At 39.9% G+C, this 18,506-nt stretch overlaps 1 protein-coding gene across 15 annotated transcripts in view; it reads right to left on the bottom strand.

Moving 5' to 3' along the window:
* LOC105492526 (solute carrier family 35 member F5) overlaps positions 1 to 18,506 on the bottom strand; it is a 142,013-nt gene that overhangs the window by 38,033 nt on the left and 85,474 nt on the right. For 4 of the 15 annotated variants that reach the window (XM_071072636.1, XM_071072637.1, XM_011759717.3 and 1 more), the window contains exons 1-7: positions 16,311 to 16,659; positions 16,092 to 16,179; positions 15,799 to 15,940; positions 11,572 to 11,715; positions 6,839 to 6,901; positions 4,284 to 4,365; positions 3,249 to 3,436 (exon numbers count right to left, since the gene is read on the bottom strand). In XM_071072636.1, coding sequence (XP_070928737.1) covers positions 3,249 to 3,436; positions 4,284 to 4,365; positions 6,839 to 6,901; positions 11,572 to 11,715; positions 15,799 to 15,940; positions 16,092 to 16,179; positions 16,311 to 16,425 — 822 coding nt within the window. In that variant the 5' untranslated portion in view covers positions 16,426 to 16,659. The other 11 variants (XM_071072635.1, XM_011759719.3, XM_011759722.2 and 8 more) reach the window with 10 other exon arrangements.

Raw genomic sequence — 18,506 nt, 5'->3', positions numbered from 1 at the left:
AAAAAAATCTGCTATAACTTTTGACTCCCCTAAAATGTAGCTACTGATAGACTACTGGTGACTGGAAACCCTACCAATAACATAAGTAATGATTAACAGATATTTTGTATGTTATATGTAGTGTATACTATATGCTTATAATAAAGAAAGCTAGAGAAAAGAAATGCTGTTAAGAAAATCATAAGAAAGAATATATTTACTACCCATTAAGTGGAAATGAATCATCATATAAAGGTCGTCATCCTTGTCATTTTCATGTTGCATAAGAAGCCTGGGAAAGAGAAGGGACTGGTCTTGCTGTTTTAGGTGTGGCAGAGATAGATGAAAATCTGTGTGTAAGCATACCTGCGCAATACAGACCCATGTTGTTCAAGGACCAATTGTATATGGTGAAAATTAAAACAAGAGTAAAAAGATCAGAGCCAGATTAAATGGGTAATGCAGTGGGAGCTGGCTGTGGAACGTGATGATTATATCAGAGACTTCAGTTTAAAGGAAGAAAGCTACTTCAGGCGAGCATACAACTCATCTGTAGGCAAAAAGGCAGGGAGGCAATAGGAAAACCTGAGTTACATAGCTCATTGTCTGTTAAAAGGAACTATCTCCCTTCCTTGGAAAAAGCAAACTTTTTCCTAACTTAAAACTCTGAGAGAAATGTTTTACGTAAATTGTTATGTAACAACACTAGCCTTTATAGCAGATTTAAAGGTATGTGCAGATAATAGCATTTTTTAAAATTATTTTTTGAAATTATAATATACATAAAATATACCATTTGGATCATTTTTAAGTGTATAGTTAGTGGCATAAAGTGCATTCACATTGTTGTGCAACCATCACCCCATCCATCCACAGGATTTTTTTCTCTTTTTTTTTGAGACAGTCTCGCTCAGTCACCCAGGCTGGAGTGCAGTGGTGCAATCTCAGCTCACTGCAACCTCTGCCTCCTGGGTTCAAGCGATTCTCCTGCCTCAGCCTCCTGAGTAGCTGAGACTACAGGCGTGCACCACCACGCCCAGCTAATTTTTGTATTTTTAGTAGAGACGGGGTTTCACCATGTTGGCCAGGATGGTCTCGATCTCTTCACCTCGTGATTCCCCACCTCAGCCTCCTAAAGTGCTGGGATTATGGACATGAGCCGCCGTACCTGGCCAGATTTTTTCATCTTATAAAACTGAAACTATCTGTTAGCTTTCTGCTTTCATAATGTATTTTAAGTTGCTATTTTTCAAAGACAATTTATGGTCTAAGTGACCCAAGCATCTACTGACAGAATAATGAATAAACAAAAGATGGTATATCTGTACAATGAAATATTATTCTGCCTTCAAAAGAAAGGAAATTCTGACACAAGTTACAACCTGGATGAACCCGGAGGACATTATGCTAAATGAAATAAACCAGTCTCAAAAAGACAAATGCTGTATGATTCCACTCAACATGAGGTACTTATGAGTAGTCAAATCCATAGAAACAGAAACAGAATAGAGGTCGCCAGGGGCTGTGGGTGGTGGGAAAGAAGAGTTATTGTTTAATGGATAGTTTCAGTTTTATAAGATGAAAAAATTCTGTGGATGGATGGGTGATGGTTGCACAACAATGTGAATGTACTTTATGCCACTAACCGTACACTTAAAAATGATCAGGGCCGGGAGCGGTGGCTTATGCCTGTAATCCCAACACTTCAGGAGGCTGAGGCAGGGGACATTACCTGAGGTCGGGAGTTTGAGACCAGCCTGACCAACATGGAGAAACCCCGTCTCTACTAAAAACACAAAATTAGCTGGCTGTAGTGGCGCATGCCTGTAATCCCAGCTACTCGGGGCGGTGAGGCAGGAGAATTGCTTGAACCCAGGAGGCAGAGGTTGTGGTGAGCCGAGATCGCGCCATTGCACCCCAGCCTGGGCAACAAGAGCAAAATTCCGTTTAAAAAAAAAGAAAAAATGATCAAAATGGTGTATTTTATGTATACTTTATTATAATTTCAAAAATTAATTCTTTTTTTTTTTTTTTTTTTTTTTGAGACGGAGTCTCGCTCTGTCACCCAGGCTGGAGTGCGGTGGCCGGATCTCAGCTCACTGCAAGCTCCGCCTCCCGGGTTCACGCCATTCTCCTGCCTCAGCCTCCCGAGTAGCTGGGACTATAGGCGCCCGCCACCTCGCCCGGCTAGTTTTTTTTTTGTATTTTTTAGTAGAGACGGGGTTTCACCGTGTTAGCCAGGATGGTCTCGATCTCCTGACCTCGTGATTCGCCCGTCTTGGCCTCCCAAAGTGCTGGGATTACAGGCGTGAGCCACCGCGCCCGGCCCAAAAATTAATTCTTAAAAAGGCTATTATCTGCACATACCTTTAAATCTGCTATAAAGAGTAGTGTTATTAGTAGAGCCAGGGAATGGAGAAAAATGGGCTATTTGAGTATGAAAGGCAAAATCATGACATTAAAAAAATTTTATAATCAGGCTAATAACATTGACATTAGCATTTCATTATTTAGGGTTTTAAGATGCTCGGTATAAATTTGAATCTTAAAGGCTCATATTAAAAAACCTTGGATTAGGCTACTTCCAATGATGTATACATAAAATAGCACAGAAATTCATTTTTTAAATTCTACATGTTAGAGTTCTCACTAACTCAGACAAGTCTCTAATCCCAGCTTAGCCCAAAATAACAATACTTTATTTACTCCATCATTATTCTATGTGAAATCTTAAGCGCATTTTTCAGTTTCTATCTTTAAAAAGTAAGAAACTATAAATAATACAACCAGAAATTCTGTAGAAATATACTGAGTACTTGACAAAATAATACTTAACCTCATTTATATGAATATAAAACTGCAAAACACTTATTTGAAAAAAATCAATGCATACAGTAAACTCTTATCTGGATATTTACTAACCTTTGTATATACATATATTACAGTGGAAAATAACTCTATTCATAATTTTGACCATGAGGCAATGCTAAATTCTGAAGAACTTCCCAAACTGTGCGTGTTCAAAAGTTTGTGCATATATATAAATAGCTGAAGTGTTATAGGACTTATTGAATGCTAACTCTTTGAGGTATATCAAGCATTTACTAATTTTGATACCCTAACTTCCTACAGGTCTCAAACAGCAGAGTTTAAAGTCATGATTAAACAACCTAATTGTCTCACACTTCCATCCTATATTGTTGGTATATATACTGTCTTAAAATTCAAGTTTCAAATATCATATGCAAACATATCATAAAAAGACCTACCACAAAGCAAAAAAAAAAGCTAATTTTTGCTACTTGAGTTGCAGTAAGTTTCCCCACAGTTTTCAGTATGGATTCTTGTTCTTTCACAGGATATGACATTCGAGACAACTTTGCTTCCAATGCATGGCTTGACGGAAGCTGTCGAATCTCCATGATATTACTGAACCTTACACGAGACTTCTTGGGGGCTTAAAAGGAAAAGCACAATACGAAATATTTAAATAATTCTTCTCCAACAAAAGTCACAAGTTTTAATTTACTGATAAACGTATAAGTTCATCTATGATCAGAGTAAGACAGTCAAAGTAAACCAGAGGTATATCATTACCTGAGACAACTTTGTTCACTTAAAAGAGCTGAAAGGAAAAATGTTTTCATCTACAAAAATGTTGTAAAAGGTTTAAAATGAAACCAATATTCGAACAAGGTTTCTGCAATTGTGTACTGTAGATACACAACTGCCTATTTCAGGATTTTAGTTGATTACTATTTTAGTATTTCTAGTAAAACTTTATTTGGATTTTTCCTCATGCATATCCAATTTATGAGAATTCGTTTCCTGGGCAAGCACACAGAACAATTCTCTATAGGTCCATTCCTTGCAAGGGAAATTAAGGATAAATACTGCACCTTATGTTAAAGGTGGCATTCTTCACTAAATTCACAGAAGCAGCAAAATTCTTATAATTTGCTATTAGGCTCTTTGAGGGCATATTTAAGAGGATATTATTTGTTTAAAAAAGTATATATATATATGTATATGCGTGTGATGCGTGTGTGTATATGTGTGTATACATATATATGATGAAACCATAGAGATCTCTGGTATTTAGAAATTATTTCCAGTTGAAATAATACAAAAATGATTATACTATATTAGATTCACAATCCAGTCAAACTTCTAGAAGACTTTAGGCTGAGACGACACCACATGGAGCAGAATTGCTGGGTGTTTCAGTCAACCCACATCATCACTAAGTTCTGAAGTGGCTTGGATAAAGCTAAACTTTCTACCCATTTCTAAGTTTTGCTTACTTTTTTCAGTATCAATGTTTGTGCTCTCAGGTTTTTCACTTGGAAGATCATGGAATTTCACAGGAACATACAGAGGTTCACTCTGGAATATAACAGAAAAAAAAATAAACAACAAATATAAAAGCTAATATACTGGTTAAAATTTAAATGGATGGTACGTAAACACAAATACCATCTAAAACATGGTTGTTCACCACCAAGTTTAAACAGCAATTTTCAAGACTTAAAAAAGGAAACTCAACAGATCCATACAGGTACAATGACAGAAAAGAATCCAGTTTACAGTTTAGAAACGTAATATAACAGCATTGGCATATTATGATATCTAATATTTAAATGTCATAAAAACATATCTCTTTCTTAGCTAACAGATTCTATCTCAGCTAACAGATTATGTCTCATTCCTTTTCATTCATTTAACAAATGCTTATTGAGCTCCTACTATGTCAGATGCTGTTCTACATCCTGGGGAAATAAGGGTAAATAAAAGCAGTCTCTTCCTCAGTGATCATTCAGTCTAACAGGGAAGGCAGATAACAAACTGATAACCAGGTATATAGTATGTATTTAATATTTACTAAATTGTCTCCTCTTATATTAACTAAAATTCTTGAAGACCTTTACACAAAATAGCTACTACTTACCAATTCTTACTATGTATTGAGTACCAACTCTAGAGCAGTTAAACATATATTTCTCTTTAGTCCTCACAATAATTTTATAGAATATGGCCGGTGCAGTGGTTCATGCCTGTAATCTCAGAACTTCGGGAGGCTGAGGCGGGCAGATCACTTGAGGTCAGGAGTTCGAGAGCAGCCTGGCCAACATGGTGAAACCCCATCTCTACTAAAATACAAAAATTAGCTGAGCATGGTGGTGTGTGCCTGTAATCCCAGCTACTCATGAGGTGGAGGCAGGAGAATAGCTTGAAACCAGGAGGCGGAGACTGCAGTGAGCTGAGATTCTGCCACTGCACTCCAGCCTGGGTGACAGAGCGAGACTCCATCTCAAAACAATAATAATAATATTAATAATTTTAGAGAATAAAGCTGAGATATAAAGTAATCAGGTAGTAGACAAAAGAATTAAAGCCAGGTTTGTCTAACCATGCTCCAAAGGTCCATATTTTCAGGTAGTTATAAATTTCTCAACTGTTTTTACAAATGTTCTTCAGATGATCTATATTTAAGGTACAAATCTCCAACTAGGCTAATTGTTCAAAATTAACAGAATTCTTTTTATTTCTTTGATTTCTCTTTTAACTCCTGGTATAGAGCTCTACCAATAAAAAAATGTATATATTCAGTAAATGAAGGGACAGTAGGTTTGGAAATAGACATAATCTCTTTGTTATACTGAAGTTTTCACTATAGCATCTGGCCTAGAGCAATTTGACATATCCATCTTACAGATAATAGCAAGAATTAGTACAAGAGTAGTCAGAAGAACAGGCTGTCATCTCAACTCTGTCTTCTGTACTGATAGAGACAAATGATACTAAATTATGTTATTGATGCTTAAAATCCCAGGAAAAAAAAAAATTCTTCATAGTACCTATTAACCTACTCTGCATGCCACTGTAGCCTACACTAAAAAACAGAGAGGCAAACAAGAAAACTGTGCTGGGAGTAAGGTCACCAAGCCAGTGCTTCACAAATTGCTATTAAATTTTAGAGTAATTACAATTTTTCTCAGATAAAATGCCATGTTTGGAAAGAAAACAAGTATCATTAAAAATACATTTTACAGAGATGCCACCCTGAGCAACACAGCACGACCATGTTTCTAAAAAATAAAAATCAAAAGCTAGTGGTGGAGTATGCTTGTATTTAGGAGGCTGAGACAAGGGGATTGTTTAAACCCAGCAGTTCAAAGTTAACAATGAGCCATAACACTGCCACTGTACTCCATCCCAGGCAACGGAGCAAGACCCTGTCTCTAAAAAGAAATCTAAAAATAAAAAATAAAAGAAGAGGTGCCTGAGTGATCATCTTAAAAAAAACAGATTTTTATATACTACCTCTCCAACTAGATTATAAATGCTTAAAATAAGTGACTACGTCAATTACTTTACTTGCTTATTACCTGTCCCCTCGCAAATACACACACACTCACACACTAGAACAAAGCTGTATCTTCAGAGCCTAGAACAAGTGTTTAACACATATTTGTCACTGTAAAAAATTTGTGGAATACACAAACAAACAATTTGCCTATATAGTCTCAGTGTCAAAAATATGTGTTTCTAAATGATAATAATAACGTGCATGAAGTAAAAAAGTTGGTTAGTAACAAAGGATTGTCCTTTATTATTTTCACTCCTGAACCAGTTTCCCCTTCCCCTCTCTCTTCAGAGGCAGCTAAATTGCTTACCTCTAGGCCCCAGGTATCCCTAAGGAGAAAAAAAGTACCAAATTACAATCCTCATGATGGGCACCCAATATTGAGCCATATCTATGTTGTAACATAGCTTTGCTAACATCAAAACTGTTTCAGTTTTTCCTACCATGGCTCAACCCCACCTCTCCATTCCTGACAAAAAAAGAAGGACTTACCAAAGAACTGTTCATGGTTGTATCTGTTGTGCAAGCAGCAAAGTAACCTTCAGCATCTGCAAACTAAATACAGATAACAAGGTATAAAATCCAATTCAATTTATATTACACTGTAGGACTAGTCAGACATGACTCAAATAAATAGAAGCAAAAATCCAGAATCAACCTACAAGAGTATAACTGTTACTAACAATAATAGCAGCTAATGCCACATATTCACCATTGTGAGGTAGGTATTATCTTCATTTTATGGATGAAAAATTTGAGGCTGAGAGATTTTTAATCCTGACAGTCAGGATTAAAACCCAAGTTAGTCTAAAACAAAAGCTTATGCCCTTTTCACAACACTACTATAATATTTCAGATAAGTAGGGAAAGGAGGGATGGGTTAGTTAAAAAGGCAAGTAACAGGCCAAGGCTGGTGGATCATCTGAGGTCAGGAGTTCAAGACCAGCCTGACCAACATGGTGAAACCCTGTCTCTACTAAAAATACAAAAATATTAGCTAAGGGTGTTGGCACGTGCCTGTAATCTCAGCTACTCAGGAGGCTGAGACAGGAGAATGACTTCAACTCTGAAGGTGGAGGTTGCAGTGAGCCAAGATCGTGCCACTGCACTCCAGCCTGGGCGGCAAGACTACGTCTCAAAAAAAAAAAAAAAAAAAAAAGGGAAGAAACATCTCAGTATCTCAGTATTATGATGAAATTAGTTTTGACCTCAAAAACCTCTGAATGAGGCCAAGCGTGGTGGCTCACACCTGTAATCCCAGCTCTATGGGAGGCTGAGGTGGGTGGATCACTTGAGGTCAGGAGTTTGAGACCAGCCTGGCCAACATGGTGAAACCCTATCTCTACTAAAAAATGCAAAAATTAGCTGGGCACAGTGGCGTGTGCCTGTAATCCCAGCTACTCAAGAGGCTGAGGCAGGGGAATCGCTTGAACTAGGACGCAGAGGTTGCAGTGAGCCGAGATCACGACACTGCACTCCAATCTGGGCCACAGAGCAAGATTCCGTCTCAAAAAGAAAAAAGAAAAAAACCCTGAATGAATTTCAAGGTTTGGACCACACTTTGAGAATCACTGCGCTAATGCTATATGATTCCATTTCATATTCATAGCTAGTCTATCATTATCTCTGCTGAAAGTCTGAAGAGGTTAAAAAACTTGCACAAGGTCAAAAGTTGGCAAGTGATAGAATAAGATTCAAACACTAGAGCCCCATGCTGTAAAAGAACCCTAAAAGATCAATAACAAAAAGGGAGTCATTGTAGAAAAATAAGACGCAGACAACAAACACAAGAGTTCTACTTTCCAAAAAATATATGAGAAAGTAACCAAAAACATGCACATTAAACAAGCTATCATCATTGTTCACCTGTCAAGTTGCCAAATGTCGGGATGTTGGTAAGGGTTCAATCATGAGATTTAATGAGTGTTTAACAAGGGTTTAATTATATACTGCTAACAGAGATAAGAATTAATGCAACCATTACAGACGGTAATTTAGCAATAAGAATTAAAAGCTTTAAAAATGACATTACTTGGCCGGATGCAGTGGCTCACGCCTGTAGTCCCAGCACTCTGGGAGGCCGAGGTGGGTGGATTGCTTGAGGTCAGGAGTTCAAGACCAGCCTGACCAACATGGTGAAACCCCGTCTCTAATACAAATACAAAAATTAGCCGGGCATGGTGGTGGGCGCGTGTAATCCCAGCTACTCAGGAGGCTGAGGCATGAGAATCACTTGAACCCAGGAGGCAGAGGTTGCAGTGAGCCGAGATCACGCCACTGCACTCCAGCCTGGGCAAGAGTGTGAGATTCTGTCTCAAGAACAACAACAAAAAATGAATGAAGTACAGAAACACTACAACATGGATAAACCTTAAAAAGAAACAATTCCATTTTCATTTTTATTTTATTTTTTTTGAGACAGTCTCACTCTGTCACCCAGACAGGAGTACAGTGGCGCAATCTCTGCTCGCTGTAACCTTCACCTCCCGACTTCAAGCAATTCTCGTGCCTCAGCCTCCCAACTAGCTGGGATTATAGGAATGCACTGCCATTACTGGCTAATTTTTTGTATTTTTAGTAGAGACAGAGTTTCACCATGTTAGCCAGGCCGGTCTCAAACTCCTGGCCACAAATGATCCACCCACATCAGCTTCCTCAAGTGCTGGAATAATAGGCATGAGCCACCGCACCAGGCCCAATTCCATTTTTGTAAAAAATAAAAAATACACACATGAAAAGAATGGTAGGATATATGTCAAAATATTATCAGTGGTTATTCCTTGAATGGTAGAATTTCTTTTTTTTTTTTTTTTTTTTTTTTTTTTGAGACGGAGTCTCACGCTGTTGCCCAGGCTGGAGTGCAGTGGCGCGATCTCGGCTCACTGCAAGCTCCGCCTCCTGGGTTCACGCCATTCTCCTGCCTCAGCCTCCTGAGTAGCTAGGACTACAGGCGCCCGCCACCGCGCCCGGCTAATTTTTTTTTTTGTATTTTTAGTAGAGACGGGGTTTCACTGTGGTCTCGATCTCCTGACCTTGTGATCCGCCCGCCTCGGCCTCCCAAAGTGCTGGGATTACAGGCTTGAGCCACCGCGCCCGGCCAGAATTTCTTTTCTTCTTCTTGTTTCTCTGTATTTTCTAAATTTTCAACAATATACCTATGCTAATACACATACAATTTATCCCTACATGTGATATTATGATGTATATATAATTGCTACAATGTATATGTATTACTTTTGCAAAGTAAAGAAATACGTACTTATATTTTTGGTAAGTGAAATTTGTGTGTGCACATGAGTATACATTTGCAGGCTTCACCTAAATTTTAAAAAAAAATTTAATGTTTTTTATTTATTTATTTATTTATTTAGAGACGGAGTTTCGCTCTGTCACCAGGCTGGAGTGCAGTGGCGTGATCTCAGCTCACTGCAACCTCTGACTCACGAGTCCAAGCAATTCTCCTGCCTCAGCCTCCTGAGTAGCTGTGACTACAGGAGCATGCCACCATGCCCAGGTAATTTTTGTATTTTTAGTAGAGATGGGGTTTCACCATGTTGGCCAGGATGGTCTCGATCTCCTGACCTCATGATTCGCCCACCTCAGCCTCCAAAAGTGCTAGGATAAGAGGCATGAGCTACTATGGCCCAGGCAGGTCTTGAACTCCTGAGGCTCAAGAGATCTGCCTGCCTTGGCCTTCCAATGTGCTGGGATTACAGGTATGAGCCACCAAGCCCAGCTTTAAAATATAATTATTGAAAGCCCCTGACTGCAGGGTGCAGTGGCTCAGGCCTGTAACCCCAGCACTTTGGGAGGCCAAGACAGTGGACTGCCTGAGGCCAGACTTTGAGACCAGCCTGAGCAACATAGTGAGACACTGTCTCTACAAAAAATACAAAAATGAGTGGGGTGTGGTATTGCATGGCTATGTACTCAGCTAGAGAGACTGAGGCAAGTGGATTGCTTGACCCCAGGAGTTCAAGGTTATAGCAAACTGTGATTAAACCACTGCACTCCAGCCTGGGCAACAAAGTGAGACCCTGTCTCTAAAAATAAATCAGTAATTTTAAAAAGAATGTACTTATTAGATAAGACAAGAAACAAACAATACTATTTTGACCCACAAAAAATAATACACATGAAAGAAAAAGATTAATAGAGACAGAAAATAATATAGTGGTTACTAGGGTTTGGAGGGAAGAATGAATAGGGGGTATTTTTTTTTTTTTTTTTTTTTTTTTGAGACGGAGTCTCGCTCTGCCACCCAGGCTGGAGTGCAGTGGCCGGATCTCAGCTCACTGCAAGCTCCGCCTCCCGGGTTCACGCCATTCTCCTGCCTCAGCCTCCCGAGTAGCTGGGACTACAGGCGCCCGCCACCTCGCCCGGCTAGTTTTTTGTAGTTTTTAGTAGAGATGGGGTTTCACAGTGTCAGCCAGGATGGTCTCGATCTCCTGACCTCGTGAAAATAGGGGTTATTTTTAAGTCTGTGTACAGACTTTCTGTCTAGGATGATAAAAAATTCTGGAGCTGATGGTTGTACAGCAAAGAAAATGCACTTAATGCCACTAGTATACATTTAAAAATAGTTAAAATGGTATATTTCACATTATATATATTTTAACATAATAAAGAATTTTTTAAAAGGATTAATATAAGAAACAGTTTTATAATTCTTCATTCTCAATAATTCAAAATTTCTACTTCTATAAAGAAGATATATCATTATATAAACTCATATTTCTTTCAACACTATGAATGAGCATGTTATATTACTTCAATCAAAGAATATAGTTTGATTAGCCAAACATCTAAAATATGTCTGGAAATATGAGATTTTCATTTTAATACATAAAACTTTGAATTGTTTTGTTTCCAGAATCCACCTAACAATTAGAGGATACTCATCCAATCTGCAAAGACTCTTGACATTCTTCTTATTCCTTAGTTTCATCTTCATCGCCACATTAATTGATTTGGACTAATTCAACAATTTTTAACAACTCAGAAAACGTCATGGAGTAAGAGTTCTCACAAAATATTCTGATACTACTTGATTAGAAGAATACATTTAAAATTCTGGACGAGAGCAGGTTTCCTTATATCATCTTCACTCGCTTAACTGAACAACTTAAAATAAGACTCTCCTTAAAGAAACTAATACGTCTTTAAACTTTGAAAAAACATACATATACCCCCTTCCCAACAGACACTTAAAATTAAAAACTTACAAAAGCAGCATGCTTTCCGCGAAGTCCTCTTGTACACTGTTGTCTCCATGGCTTCCAAATAATAAAGCCCAAAAGGTACAAAACAAACATAGATGTTTTTGCAAAGGTGCTGAAGAATGGTTTGTTGTACTGGGTAAAAACATACTGCAGAGGAACAAGTTACACAGACAACTTTGAGATGATCTTAAACCTTATTACTCGTCTCCAAAATAAAGTCACTACATGATTTTTAACTCTTCAGAAGTTCACTTGGAAAGAAGAAGTCAAAGGGATTACAAAAATATTTTAGATTCATTTCTGAATACTGTATTTACCTTGCATACAAAAGGATATCACCAAACAAAGCAGCAACAACCTGCTAAAATAAGTTTGGTTTAACATTCATTGAAACCTACTATGAAACAGTGCCTATACTAGGAGCTAAAGAAAAATAAGACAGGGCCAGGCGTGGTGGCTCACGCCAATAATCCCAGCACTTGGGGAGACCAAGACAGGCGGAGTGCTTGCGTCCAGAATTTCAAGACCAGCCTGGGCAACATGGCAAAACTCTGTCTCTGCAACAAAATAGAAAAATTAGCCAGGCGTGGTGGCATGCGCCTGTAGTCCCAGCTACTTAGGAGGCTGAAGCAGGAGGATCCCTTGAGTTCACAAAGGTTGAGGCTGCAGTGAGCCATGATCAAGGCACTGCACTCCAGCCTGGGCAACAGAGCAAGACCCTATTTCATAAAGAAAAAAAAGAGAGAAATAAGGGAAGTTATCCTGCCCTTGGGGAGCTTAACATCTAATAGAGGAGACATATATATGAAGACAATAAGCATAATGTGCCAAGTAACAAGAGAGGGGTTCAGGATACCATGGGAGCACCAAAAGGAAACTGACAAATTTCAACGTTATGGACGTTTCCCAAGGGAGACTGGTGTTTTCTGTTTGTTTGTTTTTAGTGTATCGTGAATATAAACTCACAATTTTTTATATCCTAAGAAAATTCCTAGTTATAGCCACTAAAAAGGCATAGAAAAAAATGACAATCCAGGAGGAAAGTGCAACTCTAGGACGTAAACGGTGGTCCACGCCATTTGATACTAAAAGAAACAATGGCTCTGGCCAGGCACAGTGGCTCACACCTATAATCCCAGCACTTTGGGAAGCCAAGGTGGGTGGATCACTTGAAGTCAGGAGTTCAAGACCAGCCTGGCCAACATGGTGAAACCCAGTCTCTACTAAAAATACAAAAATTAGCTGGGCATGGTGGCAGGTGCCTATAATCCCAGCTACTCAGAAGGCTGAGGCAGGAGAATTGCTTGAACCTGGGAGGCAGAGGTTGCAGTGAGCCAAGATCGCACCATTGCACTCCAGCCTAGGTGACAAGAGCAAAACTCCATCTCAAAAAAAAAAAAAAAAAAAAAAATCACCATTTTGCAACCCCTAATGAAATACTTTATCTAGACAACTTAAACGTGGATATTCAACTATTACCTAAAAGGTGATGAGGAACTTTATAGTACTTAAATGGCATCATCTAAATTGAGACTTGCAGTCATTAATCTCATGCTGGAATGTCACAGGAAGTACTCAGTACCCCAAAGTATTCTTTCCTGAAAACTAAACCTAAATCGACTTTATACCTAACTACCACTTTACAAGAAATAAAGAGAAAAATAACAAGTTAAATGATACCCCAAGGAAACAATCAGCTAAATCCAGAATGTGTGATACACCCAATAGGAAAAATGACCCAGTTTCTCCAACAAATTAATGATATGAAAAAAAAAAAAAAAGGAGGGAAGATACAGTTAAGGAATAAAGTGACTTAAAAGATATCACAAATGCAACGCGTGATCTTTGTTTAGATCCTAACAAACTTAACGGGAAAAAAAAGTCCTTGACACCACTGCAGAAAACTGGACTGGAGAAAACTGAACATGAACTGGATGTCAGATGATCTTAAGGAATTACAGTTAATTTTGTTAACTATGTTAATGGCATAGTGATTATGTTTAAGAAAATTAAAAGTCCTTTTCAGTTTCAAGTATATAGGAAAGAAATTGTGGCTGAAATGACATGTGACATATGCTTTAAAATATGCTTTAAAATGCTCCAGGAAAAAAGTTTTGAGGAGGTTGATAAGGTTGGCAAATTTGGTTAACTGCTAAAGGTAAGTAATGAACACAAGGAGATTCATTATAATATTCTACTTTGTATACGTTAGAAAATATCCATAATAAAAAGACTGATTTTATTTTTGAAATACACACTTTATCTCCAAAGTTTGCTTTCTTTTTTCTTTTTTGAGAAGGAGTTTCACTTTTGTTGCCCAAGCTGGAGTGCAATGGCGTGATCTCGGCTCACTGCAACCTCTGCCTCCCAGGTTCAAGCGATTCTCCTGCCTCAGCCTCCTGAGAAACGGGGATTACAGGTACCCACCACCACACCCAGCTAAGTTTTGTATTTTTAGTAGAGACTGGGTTTTACCATGTTGACCAGGCTGGTCTCAAACTCCTGACCTCAGGTGATCCACCCACCTCATCCTCCCTAAGTGTTGGGATTACAGTCATGAGCCACCACGCCCGGCCCTATCTCCAAAGTTTAATGAGCATATCTGGTTGAAGAAGTAGAGACATTACATATACTCTTGAATAATGAGATTATAAAATATCCTCTTACTAAAATATTTTACTTTAAAACAATAAAGATGAGTTTTTTTCTCCAGTTTCATTAAAGTACAACTGACAAATACCAAATATATGTACTTTTTACAACGTGGTGTTTTGATATATGTATACATTGTGAAATGATTACCACAAACAACACATTTTTTCTTTTCTACTTTGCTTAGATATGGTTAAATTATAACTTAACCAGGTGCTATTTGGTCCTAAATTGTATTAACTGATAAATAAAAGCAAACTATTTATTTTAAATGAAAATAAAATTTAAAAGATAGATTTAGTTCCCTGTCAATATCAAAGACATTTCTTTGAGGTAAAAGTACAAAATGTTCATCTAAAAGAAAGTTATAGAAGAGTTCTAAAACGAAAAATATATGGCCTATTAGATTCCAGAGACTAACTCCGAAAAGTATAAAAACTTATATACTTGGCCGGGTGCGGTGGCTCACACCTGTAATCCCAGCACTTTGGGAGGCCAAGGCGGGCGGATCACGAGGTCAGGAGTTCGAGACCAGACTGACCAACATGGTGAAACCCCGTCTCTACTAAAAATACAAAAATTAGCCTGGCGTGGTGGGGCACGCCTGTAATCCCAGCTATTCAGGGGGTTGGGGCAGGAGAATCGCTTGAACCCAGGAGGCAGAGGTTGCAGTGAGCCGAGATCGCGCCATTGCACTCCAGCCTGGGCAACAGAGCAAGATTCCATCTCAAAAAAAAAAACTTATATATTCATAGAATACAATGCCAATGTCAATATTTACTTAGCTACAATATGAGAAGACCTGAGTATTAAACTGCTTTTGAAAGTTAAATTCATTTTATAAATGCCAGTTTCCTGCTGTATATTCGCCTTAAAATTGCAACATAGAAGTTGAAATGCAGACTTCTGAAAATAAAAGTTGCTTTTTATAGGGATCATTAACCAAGCAGAATAAAGTATACAAGTAGAAAGAAAAACTAGCTTGCAAATTCAAAATGCCACATTACTACCAATAGGTCATCAATAAAGATAAAATTTAACTGAAGGAAATTGTAAAGATACAACTTAACTGAAGGAAAATTATGAGGTATACCAAGCACCTCATAATAAGGTTTGAGTCAGCAAGCATAAATGTGGATGCAACCACTCATGGGCATAACAGTGACCTACACATGAAAACTCATTATTTTTACTCATTTGTCCAAAAGCACGCTGAACTTTCTAGTAAATGGTGACATTGTTTTGCATCCTGATAGTTATTTCACTAGAAAATAATATTCACAGAAAGAATTTGAATTTAGAAAAAAAGCCAAAAGTAACACTTTCAAATATAAGAAAATATGCAGTCTCTCTAAGTAACCCTCCCTAAAAGATGCAAGAAAACTGTATGAAACAATAAAAAAGATCATCCTTTCAGTTTTAACTTCAAGTGGCAATCATTCGATATTTTTTAAAAATTCCATAGTATTTAAGATACTGCTTTGAGAAAGCAGGAGATTGTAATGGCTAGAGTTACTACAGGTTAACAGTAACATCGTGGCTGTAATGTAACATCATTCCTGGACCGCAGGTACGTACCGAAGTAAGTTCGGAGGAAGCAACCCATATCACATCAACAAGCAGCAGAATAACAATCCCAAGAGCCATTCGCCTGCGCTGAGTGAAACCACTGTTCTGGGAATTCATTCGGTTCATGATAAACACACACACCATTTGCAGTCTGTTTTTTTTAGAAAATACAGATCACATTAGAGATGATTTTAGAAAAATAACCATTAAAAATCAGAAAATTAGTATAACAGAAACATCTGACATGTGTTAGCTAATGTTCAGTGTGAAAGTTACACAGTGGATAAGCATGTGGAACCTACCTGGTCTTAAGAGCCTCTCTGAGATCCTCAAGAGCAATGCCGGAAAACTTGGCAGATCTCAGTCTTAAAGGTGAAGAACTCAGCACCCCTAAAAACAACCATGAAATTATGCTATGAAAACGTCAGTAACTCAAGGTAACATTCATCACATCGTTTTTTACTCTTCGCCTTCAAACTGAAAGCAAATCAAAGAAAAGGACCAAAAGGTGTTAAACATACTTGCCACCTTTCTCAGTACTTTCATGGTCTCCACTGTACGCTTCAGATTATCCTTAGAGAGATACGCGATACCGGGCGGGCAGCGAGGGGGAGTAATATACAACAGACGGCACATTTAAGAATAGTTAACTACTAGAAAATAGCTTCTCTGAATTTCACAAACACAGAACTCCATTCACCTCTCCACCCAGAGGAATCCATCCCCGGAGACAGCGTCTAGACACTGTTTCTAAAAGTGTCTTTTCTGTCCCCGATCTCCTGGAGTGGAATTTGGTTATCCGAGAGTAAGTGATTTGTTGTGGATCTTGAAGGCACCTCTCCAATATCCTCAAGTGGTAAAAGAAAAGGATTCTCCACGCTCCTCCACCCACCTCTGTGAAAACATCCAGTCATTTCAAAAGAAACAGCTGGGAAAAGGAATCCTCCTCCTGTTTTGGAGCGGGGAAGACAGTTAAGGCAGTGACGCCTCCCCGGCGAGCCGAGGCGAGGGCGCACGCACGGCTTCCTCAATTGCCAGGGGTGGGCGCAGGGCTCGGGCGCCCCTGTCAGCTCCCGTCCCTCCGCCCCTGGAGACCGTCACGGTTTCGGTCAAGGCGCTCCGGCTGCCACCAAGGGCAGGAGGTGGTGCTGTTGGTGGGCACTCCGTCCCGGTTTGGGCTCCGGTGATGTCGGGGCCCTTCCCTGCCTGCCTACCTGGCCTTCCTGCCCCGCGATGGCGTCGTGGCGGCACCATGAGCGGACCGGCCAGGCCCCGCAGCCGCCCAGCGCCACGGCCGCGGCCTCGGACTCACAGAGCTGTCACGGCGCCTGACATCGCGCCGCACTGGAGGCCCAGCTCCTGAAGCCGCGGTGCCCCTCAGGGAGAGGCTGCTGACACCACCCAACTCCACTCGGCCCAGGAGGGCGTGGAGCGGGTGAGGGGAAGGGACAGCTCAGTCAGCGATGGCCGCGGAGACCCGGGGTTCTGCTCTGGCCCCGGCCCCGCCCCCGGCTTGCCCTCCGCGCAGCCTCGCCCCCCCCACCCCCGGCCGAAAGCGGCGACACGTCATAGAGGCGCGACGGCGGACTGCGCGTGGGCGCGTATCCAGTGTGGCGTGGCAGAGGCTAGGGAAGTAATGCGAGGGGCTCCGCAGCGAGCGAGGATACACGGCGGCGAGGCGAAAAAAGAGCGAAGATAGGAAGAAGGGAAGTAGGGCGAGGTGGAGGAAGAAGAGGAAAGCGACCGTGGGTGTCTGGGGCAGAGCGTTGGACGAGGGAGTGCCAAACCTCCGCCTGCCTTAGAACGAAAGCTGGCAGCTCTGTTTCACAAACTGCGAACCTGAAACTTTGGATATCCCTTTCTCGACAGCCGAAACGCAAAGTGGCTTAGAGTGCTTTTGATTCTTGAAACCTTTTGTATATAAACAAGATCTCAGCTCTAGGAGTTACAAACTACATCCTAGGGCAAGCTACTTCAACTTCTCTGGCCCTCGGTTTCTTTATCTACAAAATGGACATGATGATAGTACCTGCCACATTCGTTTTTTGTGTATATGCCAGGATTGCATGAGTTTACAAATGAGAAGGGCTTAGATCCATTCGTGGCACATAATAAGAACCTCACAAATGTTAGCAATTTTTTGTTTGTTTGTTTTGAGACAGTGTCTCACTCTGCCACCCAGGCTGGAGTGCAGTGGCACAATCACAGCTCACTGCAACCTCTGCTTCCCGGGGTCAAGCGATTCTCCAGCCTCAGCTTCCAATGTATCCGGGACTAGAGGCGCAAGCCACCAATGCCAGGCTAATTTTTATATTTTTCAGTAGAGACGGGGTTTCGCCATGTTGGCCAAGCTGGTCTCCTACTCCTGGTTTTAAGCGATCCGCCCGCCTCGAGCGGCCGAAGTGCTGGGATTATAGGCGCGAGCCACCACGCCCTGCCAAATGTTGGCGATTATTAAACTGTATATAGATTGTTCCTTAAATATTTTGACTATTCCATGGGAGAGGTTTGTTCAGCATCCTGATTTCTATCTAGAAGACAAAAACAAGACTAAAGGGTTCTGTAATTTAACATCTTGTCCAGATGGTGTGAAGAAATTAAGTTCTCTTACTCTTATAGTCACGATTTAGTGTACCTCTTACCTTTTAAGTCTTGTTTCAGTGAAGTTGAATGCATATTCTAGCGACTAATAAAACAATGCCAATGAGCATTTTAAT

Source organism: Macaca nemestrina, chromosome 11 (assembly GCF_043159975.1).
Source record: "Macaca nemestrina isolate mMacNem1 chromosome 11, mMacNem.hap1, whole genome shotgun sequence".
In the NCBI taxonomy this organism is placed as follows: Eukaryota; Metazoa; Chordata; class Mammalia; order Primates; family Cercopithecidae; genus Macaca; species Macaca nemestrina.
Note: the sequence above shows the minus strand (reverse complement) of the source record. Positions and strands in the feature narration are given on the sequence as shown.